We start from the raw sequence: 20,153 nt of genomic DNA on the forward strand, positions 1-20,153 counted from the left end.
ACATTTATTGATTTATTTTTTGTACAAATAAGGTAATTTGTTCAGAGTTGAAAACTTGGCATATAGTAATAGCTATGTTGGTGTTATGTGTTATGTCCGATCTTCTGCTAGGTGATCTTTGTTAAATTTTCTCACACTGTAGATAGAGTTTTATCTACTAGATTTTTAAATAACTTTTTCTTCTCTCATCCATGTTTGTGCTTCATTTTTAAGGGCAACTTACAGTCTTGATTAAATAAAACGTCTGGAAATACATGATTAAAACAACAGCAAATGTTTTATGGTCAGAGACAAACATTAAAACATTTCCAGAAACCCTTAAAAAGTATCAAAACCAACTTAAATAATATATCACATAAATGTTTGGTATTTTGAAAAGCAAAGCTTAGTGTAACATTTCCATGTTATGACTTTCTGCCAGAGAAATCCCTATAATAATTAGCATAGAACAGAACTGAATAGCGATATATTTTATTGTTCCACAATGAGGATATAAACATTCTACTGTTCTATATATAATGTTGAAGCCATGCGTTTATTTACACTATTTAAATCCAGATGGACATTTTTCTCTCAGTGTCTAAGAAAAAAAATAAAAACACTTAAAGGCAAGTATGAACACCTTGGAAATGTTCAGCTGTTATACCATTCAGGAAGAAAATGGGTTCTGTATCTCAGACTTGAATGTGTTGCACCAAAAATATATTGTGTATAGATGCTGACAGAAGCTGATAAAGTATTATTGTCCGCAGTGAAATGAGTTCTGTACTAACACAGGCCAGTCAGAGAAGAAGTCACTAATCCCAAGTCTAGAGAGCCACATAAATACAACTTCAAGATAACGGTTTTGTGCTTAAATATTATTTCGTCAATTAAATCAAACCAGTTTTTATCTGTATAGTACTAAATTACATAAATGTGAAAAGATGCAAAATATTATTTCATTTTAAGAAGTACTATTTGAATGCACCTGCAGCTACTTACCAACAGTTTGTTATATCAATACATTCTTCCACAACTGGTCATTTGAGGACATAAGATCTTGATAAAGCCCCGAGAGGAAAATGACTTTGACGTGTAGTGATGTACATGCTGGCAGTCCGCCTCCCAGAACACTGATTTCATGTGGTGCTAGAACTGGGTACAAAACATCTATGCTCCCAAATGAAATCAGCTCCTGAGGGCAGATTGTTGGACAAAAAGATTTAAATCTTTAGCTTCATGCAAAATTATACAGAAAGAAGGAAATTCTTGACACTGTAGGAGTCGATCCAGATGCAAAGCCAAGCTGAAAGGCTCTTCTTTCTGCGAGTGGCTCATTCTGCGGATGGACACCAGGGGGGGTGCTAAATTAACAAGCAGTCAAACCGGAGCCAATTGTCAGTGTCTGAAATTTTAGAAGTTGGACGGCTTACTTGCAGAGCTTGGGTGGAAGTCCGAAATGTGACCTGATGTTCCACTTCCCTGGATCAACCCGTGTCTGCAAAAACACAAAATGAACAAAAAGATTGATGTCTCAAGCAGTATCATGCTTGCAATCATATCTAGAAACGTTAATGTATTTTCATTTTAGATCAAGGTAATGTATCTCTACTGAAAGTATTTAAATTAATTACACATAAAAAAAAAGCACAGCACTCATTTTACTTTTAAAATGTTTAAAATCTTGCTTTGATAACCATCAGTGGGGCTTCTTAGCTGATGCAGCATTTTGGATATTTCCACTGATTTAGTTTTGGCGGTGAAGTCCGAGTCTTTTAGGTTTGGATGCAAGTAAATCAATTACTTTATTGAGTAAGAAAAGATTTGGCTGCCTAAAATGAAATAATGTAGTGTTCCTTTAGTGAACATTTGATCATTTGTTGGAAGTGTTGCATCAACAGCTAAAATAATAGTGTCTACTAGTCTGCTGATTATTTGTTTTATTAATAAATAGATGGGAAAAGGTGCTTGATTGTAGATTTTCATTCTTTATATATATATAGTTCCTGCTCTGTGTTGTTCTTTCAGCAAATTGCCTTTGAACATTATTTCATTGATAATTAGTTTAATTTGATTAATTCGATTAACCATTTCAGCAATAATTTCGATTATTTGTATTTTTAATATATTTTCCTAAAACATAAATGTACTAAAACTCGAGGTTATATGTATTTTTCTTACATTTTCATTGTGAGGTGACGAAACTGCAATTTAAATGCATTTATTTGACTTTTTTGCACATTCAACCTGAGGTGGCAGTTAATGTGAAGGTGGATAGAGATATTACTCATGCAGTTGTGCTATAACTGATATGAGTCACAGCCCAACAAAGGTGTGAAGATGTTGTTAAAGACAATCAAAACTTTATTGTAGCTGTTTTAGACACATCAGGTTGGCGAGGAACGTCCATCAGAATTACAATCTTAGGGAAAGTTAGTCCATTTTTCAGATGTGGGAACTTGGGAATTAAGACATCCACGTACAATTTAAACTCAGAGTTAGTCATTTACGCAAAGGTTTCACTTAAATGGGAATTGAAAATGGGTGACGTTTTTTTTTTTCTTGTGACAAACTCTTTGTCATCCCATCATCATCCTTTGATTTTCTCCTTTCACTGCTTACTGAATAATTCAGTCAAAAAGCAGGGACACACATATCATCTCCATTTTCATCCAAAGAAAGGACTGGTGTGAGTGCTACATCATATCGCATCTGGATGAAGTTGAATTTTACCTCCTAGGAATTAATTAGTGCTCAAGAAAAAAAAAGAAAAAGCCAACTGTAAACGAGAGTCCAGGGATGGGGGAAGTCATAGCTCTGATGGACGTCAGCTTTGCCTTTTCTCTGTCCAACAAATTTCCCCTGGTGTCAGCAGGCACCTGACAATTGAAGGCAGGAGTGAGTCAGCTGGTCATCATCCAGACTGAAAGAGCAGAGGTCACACTCATGCAGATGGAGATGAGCATGAAGTTCTTCCTGAAAGGGGCTGGTCTCTACTCAGCACTCCATTAGAGCAAAGTGCGAATGAGAGAGGAAGAGAGGAAGAGAGGCAGCTAACCTCAAGACCGGAACCTTTATGAACTGACCAAAGTCGATCTGAGAAATATGGTTTCGATTCTACGGTGTCGGATTGGTTTGCGTGCATCGGCTAGCACCAGGTTCTAAAACAACACATCAGCTCAAGAGGGTCTAACCAGAGGTGTTTTCTCTGAAGGACGGAGCTTCAGCTTCCCAGGTTAAACATCTGGCCAATTTGTTTCTGGTGAAGGATGTAGAAGGGACTTAGAAGCACGACGGAGTACAATAACAAGAAGTGCTGACTGTATTCAATACCTGTCGTTGCCTGATGCTTTGAAACACTTATCTGCCCATTTGATCCATTAAGCCAGGGGTCTCAAACTCCAGTCCTTGAGGGCCGCTGTCCTAAAGTTTTTAGATGTGCCACAGGTACAAAACACTGGAATGAAATGGCTTAATTACCTCCTCCTTGTGTAGATCAGTTCTCCAGAGCCCTAATGACCTAATTATTTTATTCAGGTGTGGTGCAGCAGAGGCTCATCTAAAAGTTGCAGGACTGCGGCCCTCGAGGACTGGAGTTTGAGACCCCTGCATTAAGTTGAAAGACCCTCCAGGGGAAAGCTTTGTGGTCTAGACATAATTCCAGTTTTTGAAAGGCAGCCCTAACATCTCTGTGCTCCAACTCGAGGTGCCTGGTTATTTTAACAAGTCTATAAACATCTCAGGACTCTTTCCTCAATAGTTACTAAATGTCAGGAATGTCTGGTTTTGGTCCAAGTCAACCATTGCACCACAGGGATTACACACCTAGTCAAGTAACAAAAGATTGGCATGTACTTGATACAGTGTTAATTAGAATGTGTGTCATTTACCAACAAAACCGCTCTTATTCCTCGACTTCCTTGACAATCAGGGGTTTTTTTTGTGTTTGACAAATGACTCACAGAATCACTTACAAGTCGTTGTGCAAACAGAGACAGAGTAATGGGATTAGTTATGCCAGGAAGTAGAAATGTCACTTAATTTGATGCTACAAGATGAGTAACAAGGGGATTTCAAGTGCCAGCAAGTCATTTAATAGTCTGGAGCCTTATTACCTTCTCTGAAATCAGCAGTGAGGCAAAGTGAAAGATTTTATCTCACATGGGCTTAAATGACATTATGGGCTTTTTCAAGTTACTTATGCATGCTGCATGCAGTGCCGTTGGACAGCCTCTAGGTGTGCTGACGTGAAACACAAAGGTCATCAGTAAAAAAAGAACAAGAAAAACATACATACATATATATATATATATATATATATATATATATATATATATATGTAATTATAATAGCAGTTGAGAGAAAGGAAACCTTTTAATTTCAGTAGTAATGTCTTTCTTGCTATCTTTAGAGCAGATTTTTCCTGACCACTGATAGAGTAATTAGTTAGGGTCAGAAACACAGTCAGCCTCAGTGCATTTAAACATAGTTTAAACTTCTCTCTGACAACCTAAAGCTTTCTGATTCACCACGTTACAAAGTGACTGTTCAAAAACGATCTAAAGTTAAACTGCGGCATTTAAAGACATGCAAAGAGGTAAATCCCTTCATGGGAAAAACAAAACAGACCGACGACTAGAAAATACGAACCTGTTGCAAGTGAACCATCCCCTGCCCAACGACGCACAGCTCTTTTCCCTTCGTGATGTTTTCTCACTCGCCGGTCGGACCTGGAGCTGAGTCCTGCTCCAGGCGCCTAAAGATCCGTGTAATGGACTTTTTTACAGTTCGTGCCTCGGACCAGGATGCGTTTCAACCCAACGAGCAGCGGGGAGGCTCCGAGGCGCTCAGCCCTCACTCCTGCTTCTCTCTGCCGGCTGCAGTCAGAGCGAGACTTTCATCCGCTGCGCTGCCACAGTCATTATCGGAGCTCTGAGTCACCGTGGGCTGAAGTAAACACACGCACGGAGGCGCCGTGTGTGCCGTGTTCGTGCTCATGTGAATGTGGAAGATGTCAATATGCGAGGTTTCGCTAGTGCGCTCTCTCTACAAGTGAAACCACCCGGATTCACCGTTGCCCGTCGTTTCTCACACACGCTGTTACACACCCAGCGTGACGAGGCATCTTCGAGCTCGCAAACGCACACAGGGAGCAGCTGCATTAACGCCACACATGTGATTTGTTTGGACCATGATTGCTTTGCATGCTCTGATAAGTACTTTTTTTTGTTATCATTAAAAAAAGCTTTAATAAAACTGTGATTTTTTTTTATTTATTATTGAACTAAACTCAGCATGAAGTAGCAATGCTATGCTGTATAACTTCTTCCCCGAGAGCCAAACCACACAATCTGGGAAATTCCCTGGCCAAGAGAGAAAGGAAGGATGAAATGGTATCCATATGGGGATGGCAGGTGAAAGGTCACGAGTCACAGCAGAGGAATCCCAGCCTGCATTCCTGCTGGGTGACGGGGAACTGAATAACTGTACCTCTGCTGAGGACCAAAGGCGTCAATTGTAAAGGAAGCATGCACAATCCCCCCCCCCACCATCAAAACCACATGGGTTTTTTCCCCTGAAATCCGGTGAGTCAGCTGACCAAACGATGACTCCTCTTTTCATCTGTCCAACACTGAAGAGGACAAGGCTGAGTCATGTATACTTCCCACCCTGATTGCTTCGCAGAGCCCCTCCTCCTCTTCCTCAGCTTCGTTTCAAGGAACAGACCTCGATGCATCTTAACATAAACTCCACTTGCTATTCTCTTTCGCAAGCTAAAAATCGATGTATGGATTCCATGTGGTTCAGTTCCTTTTAACTCATTTGATGTGAGGAAAGGAGAGACCTAACGTATTCCTTCACTTACCATTCAGACACAACATGTGCTTCTCTCCTTGACTCCTTCTCCCAGTGTATTAGAAAGGAAAGAGCCGCCCTGAGTCTGCAGAGTGCTGACTTATCCTCGTGTCCACTAGCTAGTGGTAAATTGTTTCATTTACACATAGAAAGAAGATAAATGCAAATTGAGTCAAGAGGATCGTTTTAGTTTGTGCGTCTCAAGTTGATGGCATCCAGCATGTGCAGTTGATTAAAACATGAGTATCCACAGGAAGTCTTCTTTCCTGTGATGTTAAAAAAAAAAAAATAGAGGTTTCAACCAGCTACTGAACCTCGACTTGATGAGGTGCAGCAGGGATTTTCTTCTTATTGTGAAACAATGAGTCAAATCTTCACTTTCACAGAGTTTGGTTGACCAGTCACTTGACACTTGTGTCGCAATGTACCGCAGATGTAGGGTTTCTTTTTCCTTTTCTTTTTTTTGTATGTGTAAACCTTTATGGCACAGTGTCAGGTCTGACTGATCCAAAACGTCCTCCATCACCAATCATCTTTGTGGATCTCTGGGTGTAGTCATGGAGAGGAGGGTGTCTGGTTTTAGTTTTCCATTTTGCAGATGATGTGGTTCTGTTGACGTCTGCAAGCCGAGTTTTGGGTGACCGAGTTAAGAATGACCCGGTCTAAGACCCAATTCACACCTTTCTGTCCTCTCCATCGCCTCTGTTCTCTGCAGATTTCTTTAAGCAGGACACATTTTGGAATGGTAAATTCATGCAGAATCCTATCTGTCAGCAAATATTCTTTAAATATTTTTAAAATTCTTACATTGTGAGGCAACTCTCTGGAAACAAACAAACAAAAAAAAATGCAGGAATTTGATATACACTTGTCTTTTTCCCCCCACAAAGTAAATATGCATTTGATTTGTGACGTTTTTAACAATATATGCTGAGTTCATCTTTGCCATAGAATGTATCACCCAGCATGCAACTCTTCTGTGTTTTTTTTTTTGCCATAGTACGTATCATATCCTTAACACATTGCATCCACATAAAGAGGATAAATCACTGATAATCATATAAAAGAGAATTAGACAAAATATAGAATCCTGTGGGACGCCAGCTAATAAACATAGGACATTTTTCAACATTTGCTATTTACTACTATAGCAGAGCAGAAACAAGAACTAATATGTATGATTATATGTGTATAAATCTTTTTTTTGTATTGGTCATGGAACGCAGAGCTGCCGTCCTTTACCAAAAACCTTTACCCTGTTCTAAGGATTATTTTGTGGCTGTTTCTGTAAAATGTTTAGGCCTGAAACGAAAATGCAACAGAGGGGAATTTGTTTTATGATGATCGGTAATCTGAATTCTTCCAACACTTCGCCTGCTGAATTATAAGCACCAGGTGGTGGTTTCTCTGAGAAGTGTGTATTTGTACAAAAAAAAGAAAAAAAAAAGAGTGTGATGTTAAATTTTTTGCCAGAATCCTATTTTCTGTATATGTGACTCATTTTAGCTGAGCCACATATCTTTTTCAGAAAACATCGAGTGACATTATGCTATTATTTCACATTAGTGAAATAGACGGCTGGGTCACATGTGGAGACACAAAGTGACATTATGTCTTTACGCAACATTTTTAAATACATAAGTCTGGTAAACAGCGAATGTATTTTATTTTAATACGTGGCATAAATGTAAAATGTAAAAGCCATTTAACTATTCAGTCAGCTCTGAGAACATTGGACCTGATCCTGCAGCTCTGTCCTTTTTTTAAATTTCATATAAAATGCTGTTCATAATGGCTTTAGGAGAAGCCTCATTGCTTATCATGAAAGGAATGGAAACACTGACCTTGTTCTGTTTGAAGTCAGCTGAAAGCTCTTTGATAAAAATGTTTTATGCGAGATCTCTCTGATATGTAGTGAGTCCAGCCTAATAAATACTACGGGTGATTAAAAATGGAATGATACCGACAATGCCTAGAAGGGATTGCTGTTTTCTTTGTTGCATTCCAGGTGTTGGGAGCTTTGGCACTTGCTAGGGAAATTGCTTTAGAAATACCTCAACTATTTTGTTTACATAAAGTCTTTCTAAAAGAAGAAGACTGGAAACAGTTATGAATGTTTGCACTTGCAAAAAAAAAGGTAAATGTAGCACAAAAAGTCAATCTTATGTTTTATTTTTATGGGAAGTGAAGTGCAAGAAACCAACCCCAACCGGCACACCTGATATTCAAAACAGTGTTACTTGCTGTCTGTTGACCATTACTGTTGCCATTACCATTAATATACTGTAGCTCCAACTGCTTACTGACCTAAAAACTTTCTTGCACCTGCTCTGCCCAAACTCCCTCTGCCCAGCTTTATTGTTGGTGTAACATAGAACACAATATTATATTCCTCCTTGGCCTCACTGAATAAAACATAAAGGGAAAACACATATACATACAACAGCTACTTTATGCAACAATCTCATTGAAGTACCATCCTTAGTAACGGTCGTCATGGCCCCATTGCAGAAATGGCTGGCTGACATGACAACAAACTCAGTGACTTTGCAACTCATTTATTGCTAAGTTTAGACTGTGGCTCTTTGTCCAGTTCAGTGAAAAACAATTTTTCCCTTAAAGATTTCTTCTTCCATTTGCTAAATGCTTCAGATCACCAAACTAATTTTAACATCAGACACACTGGTCCTCACACCCGTGGCAAACTGAGGTATAAAGGGATCTTTAACTTTTACCAACTTGTTTCTTTTCGAAGAAGTGTCCCAACTTGAATCTGCGGTGGAGATTTTAGATTTGGTTGATGGCAAGAAGGGCTTCCAGTCTCACCACCAAAGAAACATTTGGGAAGAATCTGAGAAAATACTCAAAAAGCTCATCAGCAATTAGAAGAAAGGGCTGATTGCTGTAATGACAAAATTATTTTTTATAATTAAAAAATAATTATAATTATCAGTAATAATTTCCAATTATTACTGTGAAGAACATGAAGGAGTTTCAACATACAATTTTGTATCTTTAATTGTAAATAAAACAGACAAAATATTTTCTTAAAAATTGATACTCCGACTCTTTCCAACAAGGCCTTTCCATTACGCTGCTTACAGCCGTTCTTTGGAGTGTTGGACTGAGACGTAGTTAATAATCTCAGCAGACTCTCAGTTCCACCAGATGTTTGCTAATCTGCTGCCACTAGTCTGGAGGAGCTGAGTGGGCGACCCACAGGGGGAGAGGTACTCTGTGAGGCGGAACCTCGGCTCCAAGGAGGAGCTTTGTGGAAATATGCGGCACTTTGTGGGAGTGTCTAGGCACCCCGAATGGTTGCCACGGGAGATTCAAAGATTTTTCAAGCAACAAATCAAAGCAACTACTTTTATATTTTTGACATAAGATTGGGCTCAAAAAGAATCACTTTTACATAATATCCCCCCTTTATATTATCCATTTGGGATGAGATGTGAATCACACCAGCAGTTGTTATTCAGTTGTAAAGTGACATATTATTTGGCCTTTCTGAAATACCAAATACCAACATGCACGCAGCCACAAATATTCTCTGCTTTGTGTTTTTATTTCATTTTGCTCATGAAAACACTGCTGCATTTAATTAGTTAGTTCTTTGAAATTCACCTTCCAGCTGAAAAGACATGTCCTTCTAATATAAATGCTTTATTGCCTTTCTTTTAACAGCAAAGCTCAGCAGAGAGCAGTAGTATGCAACGCTCTTCTTTTTTCCTATAAATTTAATAAAGAAAGCAAGTGAACAGGTACATACTTTTCCAGTGAAATGTTCAGACATGTTAAGGGACGTTGGAAACAATATGTGTTTTTATTTCATCACTGAACTTACAGGTTACTTAGACTCAAAACAACAGAGGTTTAAAGTGCAGCTAATAGATCATAAAATGAAGTGCAGTTAATTACAGGAGATACAGACTAACACAAATACAGAAAACTATTTCTCCAAACCTTCCTGAGTCGTCTCATTCAGCTAAATTATTGCTCAGACAAACATTAAGTCTTAGATAGATTGTGATGAAGTGAGCGCTGCTTCCTCTGTGGCTGACCCAGACGTCAGTTCTGGTACGGAGACCACAGCTTCATTTCTAGTTTAGTCTTTTCTGGTTTTTGTTATCCGAGTATCGCCTGAGGATGAGAGAAGCTGTTTCACTGCACCGAGACACGTAGTGAGCTGAGGGGAGGTCCAGTTTGAGCGAATAAGTATGAAGCGGTTGCGTAATCTGAAAAATGTGGGATGAGAATAACGAGGAGCTTCAACAAACTACAAATAACTGGAAGTTAAAGAGGCAAATCGTCCTAAATGTAAATGTTGACATAAGAAAACACTCTTAAGAGTCTTGAGTTTTGGTCCAAAACAGTTTCACCAAACATGCAGTCACCCGCTTCTTCCTTAAATGAGGCAGCACAAAGTGTATCTACAATCATGTGATGCTGAAACTCACATATTCACCGACACCAACAGCAACTCGACTAAAATGACAATCAGCGTTTCACAACAATGACCGGCCTTTGACGCCTCCCACTCATTTCCTTGCAAGGCATTTTAGAGGAAATCACAGCGGTTTCATTTTGATCCTGCAGTCTGAGTTTCAGCTTCTCAGCTTAATGTCTGGTCATTGTGAATTTGTCATTTCAGCTGGTATGCTTTTCGGTATACAAGACAGTGGACCCTTGGTGTGACTTTAATCAACAAACAGTGTTTCAGCATCATCATATTTATGTGCTATAATAATGAGCCAAGAGCTGGAAGCAGTCATGCTGCAGAACGATGATCTCTTATTCAATTTGACGCCGATTATCATCTCTCTGATCGGTTATTTTGTGGTTTGCTGAGAATAATCTTCCCTGTCAATGTGACTCATTCCAGATGACACGACGGGTAAGTTAGCATTTCTTCAGCTGCAGACCAGCAGAGTAAAATACAGATATTAGTCAGAGAGCTTAGTCAGAAGTTGATAAATCAGTATTTGCCGTAACAACCTGCGCTGGTGATGCGTTTGATGTATCAAAGCATCATAGATATAGCACATACATCTACATTTAGAGGAGTTTTTTTTTCCACCTGATGGGACATATATGTGACCAAGAAGGGACATATGAAACACACTTATGAGTCACTAAACACGTGGCTGTGGTAAACTTGGAACTGCCATTTTATTTCTTGAGTTACACTTCTTTTTTTCCTTCCAGTTATTTTATTATTTATTTATTTTTGCCACAAAACACAAAGGAAGAAAGCAAATCAAATGGCCACAAATCTGATGGTTTGTTAAGTTTGGACAAAGAGACATGTCAAAAACAACACGGGAGCCGAATGAAAACGTTCCTACTTACCATATAAGGAAAATGGGCCGATGACAAAAACCGACTTCTGTAGCACTCAGAGATGTATGCATTCTTTTTCCTTAGCCACAAAAATCATGTTTTACTTCTGTTTTCATTTCAGTTTGCTTTGTTAGAAATATACTAAAATCTTGCTGCTGAGTTTTGAGAACAGTATGATTGTTAATGAACTGATCATTAACGTTAACATTGACATCATGTCTCATGATGCCGCAACAGTAGCTCTCCAATTCCAGTGGAGTCAAGTTTTTAGCTCAGAGATGTGGCATAAATCCATGTTATGCAGATAAAAACGCTGCACACATATGTACCTCTTCTCCTCAAACAGTAAGTGGGAGGAAACCATGTCGGATGATCTTCAGAAACCAAACGGTTTTATCAGTGAAGATTGACAAATGGAAACCTAAATTGTTTATATATATATATAGATATAGACCAAAAGTTTGGACACCTTTCTAATTCAATGGGTTTTCTTTATTTTCATGACTATTTATAAGGCAAGAAATCCCACTTATTAACCTGACAGGGCAGGTTGACCTATGAAGTGAAAACCATTTCAGGTGACGACCTCTTGAAGCTCATCAAGAAAATGCAGAGTGTGTGCAAAGCAGTAATCACAGCAAAAGGTTGCTACTTTGAAGAAACTAGAATATAAGGGGTATTTTCAGTTGTTTTACACTTTTTTGTTTAGTGCATATTTCCACATGTGTTATTCATAGTTTTGATGCCTTCAGTGTGAATCTACAATGTCAATAGTCATGAAAATAAAGGAAACTCATTGAATTAAAAGGTGTGTCCAAACTTTTGGTCTGTACTATATACAGTATGTATATATATATATATATATATATATATATATTGCAAGTGCACAGTCAAAACACTAAAAACTTAACAGGAATCTCAATTGTCAGACCCTGCAGGAGTAAATGTGTTAAAATGATATGGTTAGACACAGCTATATTCAAGATTAAAATTTTTCCTGTTCATTCAAGCTCAACCTTTTTTTTCCCCCCAGTTTTTGGAGTATATCCTTAATAAGTCAATTTTTCAACATTTGAGCTACTCTAATCAAGATTTAAATCTCATTCTCAATAACTTACAAAAAAAACCCCAAACCAAAACATGAAACCACCCCACATCATATTGCTGGCACCACATGACTTTTCGGATAGTTTGGTATAGTGCAAGTGATGAACTGTGCCTGGTTTCCTTTCGTCAAACAGCTGGAGTCTGATCTTTGCCCGACCTGCAGAATCCTTTTTTGTTCAGCTTCACATGGCACCAATTCAACTCCATCTGTGCTTCAATCCGGAAGTGTGAGGAGCTGAGTCACGGTGATTGTGAATTTCCAACATTTTTCACACCCTTTCGATCTCTGGAAGCCATTGTTTATATAACACAAAGGTATTCCTCAACCATATCCCACCCCCCACCAATAAAAAAAAAAATACACATCTGCCAACATGTGACACATTCAGTGAGGAACAATTTAGACTCATGTGGTGCTTTGCCCTGAGAGGAGGATGGTTTCCTGCTAAAGCTGAACTCAAGTCTATCAGGAGCGTCTGGTTTTACAGCTAGCAAATACTTACAGTAGCTTTTGGGTAAAGCTGACTATTACAAAGGGCATCACGCATGTGTTGGAAAAAGAACGAGCAGATAAAGAATGTAAACACTGTAAATGGCATGAAAACCTGTCACAGCAGCACAGGTTCCAGTCAACCGGGTTGTTGGTTTATAAAAACAGAATAAAGCATCCAGCAGGTCAGTTGTTTTTGTTTGGTGGTGCTTTATTTAGCCTGATTTCCCTTAAACATTGGACTCCATCATTTCTAGGCTTCACCGAGGCATTTGGTTGTTGGTTTTGGCCAGCATAAACACTCACCTCCTTGCATAGTTTTTTTTTAATACTTTGCATCTGCTTTCCTGAATTCAAGGCACTCGGGCCTAATGATTAAACTAACCAGTGATGCACATCTTTACCTTGTTTGCACTTATAAATCCTGTTTGCTACTGCCGTGGCACGGTTGGTTTTACACACTGATATCGAATGTCATTCATTTAAAGGTAAACTGGTTTGTGCACGTGACAAAAGACACTGGGTTGCTACGCCATGGACAGTTTTGTGGAAAAACATTTTGACATTTAAAGCGGCTGAATTTGAATGCTTTCACTTCTCCGCGTCTCGATTTGAGTTTATTTTTATCTTGTTGCAGCAGCAAATGTCCTTGTTTCCCCTTTAACCTCCAGTGGTTAGTTTATCCTGCAGAAAAAGAGGAAACAAAGTTAGAAGGCGATGAGAAATTAAAGGAAACTCTAAGGTTCAGCGTAGTTTACATTTTAGTTCTTACTTTCTTGGCGTTGTCCACACACTGCACATAGGCCGATGCAATGCCTGAGCAGGTCAGAGTTCTTCCTGGGTTTTCCTTGTAGCATTTCAGGATCTGACCCTGAAGGTCTCCGCACAGGGGCTGGATGTTAAAACGTCTGAAGGGGAAAGAGCACAAAGAAGGAACGCCAAAGTTAATTTCTGTAATCTATGTGCAAATATGAATTTGAGAAGTGCTGGATGTCTAAGAGAGCCAATTTAGACTCATCAGTTCATCAAGCTGCCGAGATGCAAATTAGACCTGGCTTTGTGCAGAACTGCAATGATGACGCACACACACACACTTCCTGAGACATTTCTCCAGCTGATCCAAAGCAGTCTTGGCTGTAGTAAGCCGTGCTACAGTGACCCACTTCCAAATGTGTGTTACCCATGCTTTGGAAGACCAAAAAAAAAAATAAAAATCTGGATCATGGAAACCCTCACCTCTTATGCACAATAGATCTGAATCAAAGATGTTGGTAGGTTTTTTTAAAAGGTTTTGTGCAAAAGGACTGTAATTAATCTCACACACAGTACAGATTCAGACAGTAGAACACAAAAACCCGAGGGAAATCCAGAGCTCAGGGTTGGGTCTCTAAAAATTAATGAAAAATAATCGTTTCACTAGCAGATTGTTTTACTTATACAAGACATTCTTCCAAAGTTTTGAGTGAAATAATCTATCAGAGGAACAAGTACTTTTTCATCATCATTAAGGAGTTACTGACTTAAAACAAACACCTACCTGGCTAAAGAGCTGCTTGTGAGTTAGTTTTGTCTTATTTCAGGTGTACTAAGATATTTGCACTAGAGACCAGACCAAAATACTTCCCAAACTGAATGTGAAAACGACCATATACTCTAATTTTTCCACTGTACATGTGTTTGATACATTAGTGCCAATAAGTGTGATCCTGGTTAAAAAAAAAAGAAGAAAAAGGCAGGCCTTTTCTGTATTTTCAGTCACTTGTATCATGAGGATTATTAGCAGTAACAAAGGTTCCTGTGAGATTTGCATGTTACTTATTTTGATGTAATTTCCAAGAAAGAAAAACACAGAGTAAAAACTTACGCAAAACGCTTGCGAGTCTCCTCTTTGCCTTCCTGGAAATTTTCCGCTGAAACTTTGTAAAACTCTGCGCACTATGAGGAGAACAGACATGTTTAGCAAAAGAATGCAAACGATGGAGTGAATAAACGAGTCACCTCCAGTGGTTCAGTGGAAAATGGAGTCTTGCTGCCTCTTAGTGGCCAACGATGGCTAAAAATCAGACAGATTCAGACATTCTTCTCTTACTGCTAAATCACAACTGAAAAAGGCATTATTCTGCAAACGTCCATGCCCCAGTAAGAATGAAAAGAAATTATGTGCGTGCAAATATTAAAGCTAAAAAAAAAAGAGAGGGTGTGTTGAGACCTGTGCAAATTTATTTTAGTTTTATTACTGAATGCGTTTGTGTTAAATTTAGGAGTGAAAAAAACCCCTAACAAATAAAAACAACTGCTTCATCAATTTGTGAATATTAGAAAGATTACGTTTTAAGCAATATAGTAAAAATCTCTTGCCTTGCATTTAAAAACATGAAAAAAAATGTATGTCTCCAACAGTTTGGTCAAACCTAAATACCAACATTGTCCCAGCATTAAATGTTTCATCGTATCTGGAGGGAAAAACCAAAGCAACAAGCTAAAATTTTCCCAACTGCTTTATTTTTTTCCTACTGCCCCAGACTCTAAACACTGATTGAATAAAATACATTTGTAAGTATTTTTGTTTTAAAATTTTTGCGCAGTATCTCCCTCAACCAACCTGAACGGGTGACGAACTTCTAAAGTTTTAGCTTACCTTTGCTTCTAGTTTGGAAACATGCTTCTTGTAGAGTTCATTGCGCTTCTTCATCTCTTTCTCTCTCTCCTCCAGCTGACGAGCCTGCATGAGTTCAATGTCAGTATCAGCATAACGGTTTCCAAATAAACAAAAAACCCCTTGCACGTAGCCTGAACATTACAGCGTTTTGTCACGTTGCAACCACAAAGTCCAACGTACGTTGTTGGGATTTTTTGAGACAGACCAAAACAAAGTAGCACAAAATTTGCGTTAAAAGGAATTATTTGTACTTTTTTTTAAATTGATGGATTGCATTTGTATTACTCTTAATTTAATTTAGAGGCATTAGTAGAGAGGGAGCCGATTTAAAAAACAAAAATCAATCAACACTTTGATTTTAAGTGTAGGAAATTTCCAAACTATGGTTAATCACACAAAACTTCAACAAAACACATTTAAGTTTGCTGTAGTAAAGCGCCAAAATAAAGACAAGTCCAATTGGTGTGAATATTTTTTGCAAGGTGCCGTGTGTTTAACCATCACCCACATGCTTCTTACGAAAAAAATCTCTTCATTTACTATAGAAACCACAGCACTAAATAACACCGCAAGCTTTGAGGTGTGACCAGAACCGACATGCAGCAGTGAGACATGCGGACATCAAGTTGCTCCTGCCCTACCTTCAGCTCCATCCACTGAAACACCAGGACAAGAAAGAAACACGGTAAGCAGATGAACGTTTGCGTTAAAAGAGAGAGATCCTGTTGCATTCAAAAGAGATCCAGACTGTGTTCTCTGCTCACATAAAGCTGCGCCATGAGCTTCTCGTGCTCTGCCATCGTCTTCTCTCTCTCCATGGACTCCGTCAGCTCCTCCATGCGCGTCGCCTTCTCGGCCTCCAGAGTCTTTTTCACCTGCTCCTCCACCTCGGCCCGAGCCGCCGCCGTCGCCTCGGCTCGCCACAGAACCTGGATCTCCTCCAGCCTTCGCAAACAGTAGAAAAAAAGCTGATAAAGGAACAAGTCCTGGTGTTTTCAACTAAAACATGAGGGCTTTATCTTGCATACTGATTAAACACAACTGATGCATTACATATCAAATATCTTTATTTCTAAACTCTATATCTTCAATTAAAAAAAAACCAAGAGAACATTGTCCTTAATTTGCTCACTTTTAGGCTGATTTGCAGTTTATGAGTAATCATTATTGTTTCTAAGTTTACTCTGTGATTACTTTATTTATCTACTTTGGTTCTTGGTCTTTTTAAAACATTGATAAAATCTTTTTAGCACCGAAATTGTTAGCTTTAAAGTGATCTTTAACAATTGCAGAAATTTAATTAACCAGCCCGGAGGTAACACTGTCGTTTACTTGTGTATTATGAAACAGGACAATGACTTTATTTAATAAAAGCTCTACTATACTTCAATTAAAGAGAAACATGAAATCGTGGCAGGAAGCGAAACCTTACTGTTGCTGCAGCTCCCATCTCTTCTGGCTGATCTCCTCCTCCAGACTTTTCTGCATCTCTGCTCTGATTTTCTCTCTCAGTTCCTCCTCCATCACTTCAGGGGAAGTGGGCAATACCAAAAATAAAAACATTTTTTATTTTTTTGCAAGAAAATAAAAAATAAAACAAAACAAACAAACAAAAAAAAAGCAGATTTTCTTACTGGTGTTGAAATGTAACAAAAATTGTGCCAACAAAAAAAAAATCACAATATGGTGTGTGGAAGTATTAAGTATTACATTCCAAACCTTACAATGTTTTAAAAAAATCAGTTGATATACTTATTTTGCACACAATAGCAATTTTGTTTAACTGGGAAAATACCATAAAAACCAGAAAACTTTTATTTTCAGATACTATGTTCGATTATTGAAGCAGCCTCCTCGCAGCCCTGCCAGGGCAAACCGGTCAATTTCAGGGATTTAGCTTGAGGTCGAAGTGAGACAGGAACAGCTGCCTGACGCCTCCAGAGAGAAGATGCAGAATCTTATAAGTCTGGAAAGCGACTTAAAGAAGTTTCACAAGAATCAGAAATCAACGTCTGAAAAAGAGTCCACAAGTGCAGGACGTTCAAAACGACTGCCAACATGCCTGGTCCGATCGTCCTTCATTTTGAAAACAGGCTGCAAGACGCTAAGAGAAGTCTCCCCAAACGCTAAAATGAAACTGCAGCACCTTTGGTTGGTTCTTGCTCTATTGATGTGCATCAGTAAGAAACTTTCAAAGGAGGTAAGGAGGAAACCAAGGCTAAAATTATTCATTGGACTGGTTGAGATGAACCGATTACCGAAATAATCGGTCACTAACTTAGTAAATCAATTGATCGATAGCCAGAGGTTTTTATATTAACCTAAAGTTAAATTTAAAAAAACAAAAAATATAGGAATCAACATGTGAGAATTTCTTCTGAAGCGCCTGAATGGGATGTTTTAATGTTTGTATCTCAGGAAGAACTTAAAGCTGCAAACATTAGCACAGTAATTAATCACACCCCTTCAAGCAGCACGTTAATGAGCCACATGTATGTCAAGACTTTTGTTTATAAAGAAATAAAATCTCAACCTTCTGCAGGCAGCGGTAGTAAGGAAGGCTCTTCGTCTTCCACAACAGGAGGCAGACCTGTGGTCGCTGGTGGCTCTTTAGGAGGCGGCGCTTCCAGATGTGGCGGAGCGGGGACCACAGTGAGCGCTTCATGTCGACGTGACGACGAGGCTTCGTGTGAAGAAGACTCTGGAGGAGCTCCAGGTTGGGCAGAAGCAAGAGGTGAGGGTGAGAGTACTGGCTGAACTGGTGTGGCAGCAGACTCAAGAGGCTCAGCAGCAGCTGGTTCAGAAGGCGTTGGTTCCTTCACTTGTTCTATTTGAGGAGTAGTCTGTGTTTCTAGCTCTTTGGGTTCAGGTGGTTCCAGAGCAGAAGGTGGAGTTAGAGATTGAGGCACTTCGGTGTTTTCAGCCCTTGAAGAAGGGGCAGGTGGAGTTTCTGGCTCCGGAGATGGAGGAGGGAGGGAGAGGAACTTCACAGGAGGAGGAGGGATGAGTTTGACAGGTGGAGCAGCAGCTTCCACTGACGGAGACGTGGGTACGCCTTCCTGTGTGGGAGGAATAGGAGGAGTGGGTATGAGCTGAGGTGAGGGAGGAGCCTGGAGAGGCAACAACGGTTCGCCAGTTGGGGCCAGAACCGGAGCTGCAACCTGAGTTGGTGGATCAGCTGAGGAGTGAGGACAGCTGGTCTTTGTCGAATTTTTCATCCGGTTGATGACTCTGTCCGACAGCTGAGGGAAAACAAAAACACACACATACTTTATTAATGGGATCACCTTCTGCTAGGAGATGATTAGAGTTGGGCGATATGGCGGAAAAACGTATCACGATTTAAGGGTTTCGAATCAGTCAATATCGATTATTGACTACTTTTTTGTTTCAAACATCTGAAAGTTTTGACATTATACGTTTTATTCACAATTTCCTCTTGAGCTATTGTATTCATTTCCCCCCAGTAATGAGACACTGTGACGAGCAAGTTACATAGCAGGTTATTGCTAGGTAACCAAAGAGTGAGAGCGTTAATTGATGCCTTGCTTAACTGTGAGGAGTCAGAGTGGCTAAAGCCTCTCCTTTTGCCTACATCCCCCAGAATGCTGTGCGGGTCTGGATTGGCATTTACATATTTTCCATTTGATATTGATCTATTGTCTATCAGCAATATATTGATTTATTGCATAGTCCTTTTATTTATTGTGATGTAGATGTTTATTCAAAGAAACTTAAAGATACAGAGCTACAGAGGAATGGTTTTAGAATGGCCTTGTTAAAATACAGACTTTTGTAATTGAGATTCTGTAAAAAATAAAAATAAAATAGCAGAAATCCACGTGCACAGAGGGTGGTCCACTCTGTCCTTCCTGCATCAGTTATAGATCACATCATTTACACACACACACACCTACACACACACACACACACACACCAATAGTTGTTAAATACAGAAAATGCTGACTAGAAATTATTTTTACACCATGCTGCACAGCGACCTTACGCAAAGCATATAATGCTCTTATATGACTAATGGGCAAAAATGTCCGTCTGTAAATTTCCAAAGCTGGTAAAAACATATCCTGAAATACCAGCACAAGGTGACAAAATGTTATGGGAGAAAAAAACGCATGTAGGAAGAGTACTTTTTAAAAAAAACAAAAAAAAAAAAACAAACTGTGAAGTTATAAAAGAAACGCGTCGTGCGTCTTATTTCTGCCCTGAATGCCAGTGACAACAACCTGTGCTCCGTCTAAATTTATCACAGGGGCTGGAGGAAGCAAAGTGACAACAAACTCAGGAAGCTCAGTTTCTGTCTTTTTAAAACGACACCACCAGGTCACGGACCGTGGACACCACTCCAACTAAAACCTCAGCTCTGACGCACGATCCCCTAGATGCGTGATTTCAGCAACAGCGTGCATAGAGTTGCATTGATTTTCCACGGAGCTTCCCACTCACCCGAATGCCCTTCACAAAAGCTACCCCGCCTCCTCCTTCATCCTCCGCAGGGAAGCGGCTCGGACCGTTTCCCCCCATCCGGTTCTGCTGGGTCACACCGAACCCCGCGGTTCAGTCACCGACACAAACGAATTAATTCAGATAATGTTGGCTGATCAATCCTCTCACAGCTGCTCCAAGTCGGCCTCTTCCACCTCTTCGTGGGAACAACCTGCGCTGTCATTGGACGGAGCTGAACTACAGCTGTGTGGA

At 39.4% G+C, this 20,153-nt stretch overlaps 1 protein-coding gene and 1 long non-coding RNA gene across 4 annotated transcripts in view; one reads left to right on the plus strand and one right to left on the minus strand.

Annotated features, from left to right (window-relative positions):
* LOC114155965 (uncharacterized) overlaps window positions 1-12,752 on the plus strand; it is a 34,298-nt gene extending 21,546 nt beyond the window's left edge. The window contains exon 3 of the long non-coding RNA XR_003597877.1: window positions 12,740-12,752. This is a non-coding gene — a long non-coding RNA (uncharacterized LOC114155965). The remainder of the gene's footprint in view (window positions 1-12,739) is intronic.
* A 212-nt stretch (window positions 12,753-12,964) lies between these two features.
* On the minus strand, window positions 12,965-20,141 carry LOC114155928 (MICOS complex subunit Mic25-like). 3 transcript variants are annotated; one of them, XM_028036088.1, is made up of 10 exons: window positions 19,902-20,141; window positions 18,599-18,679; window positions 17,971-18,496; window positions 16,870-16,963; window positions 16,202-16,382; window positions 16,079-16,093; window positions 15,417-15,500; window positions 14,643-14,713; window positions 13,551-13,686; window positions 12,965-13,462 (listed from the first exon to the last, which is right to left on the minus strand). In XM_028036088.1, the coding sequence occupies exons 1-10, from the start codon at window positions 19,977-19,979 to the stop codon at window positions 13,439-13,441; spliced, it is 1,290 nt and encodes a 429-aa protein (XP_027891889.1). In that variant the 5' UTR covers window positions 19,980-20,141; the 3' UTR covers window positions 12,965-13,438. The 3 variants fall into 3 exon arrangements, with proteins under 3 accessions (XP_027891889.1, XP_027891876.1, XP_027891881.1); XM_028036075.1 differs by having other exon boundaries at window positions 17,971-18,679; window positions 19,902-20,140; XM_028036080.1 differs by lacking the exon at window positions 16,079-16,093 and having other exon boundaries at window positions 17,971-18,679; window positions 19,902-20,140.
* Between the last annotated feature and the right edge of the window lie 12 nt (window positions 20,142-20,153).

This window comes from Xiphophorus couchianus, chromosome 2 (assembly GCF_001444195.1).
Source record: "Xiphophorus couchianus chromosome 2, X_couchianus-1.0, whole genome shotgun sequence".
Taxonomy (NCBI): domain Eukaryota; kingdom Metazoa; phylum Chordata; class Actinopteri; order Cyprinodontiformes; family Poeciliidae; genus Xiphophorus; species Xiphophorus couchianus.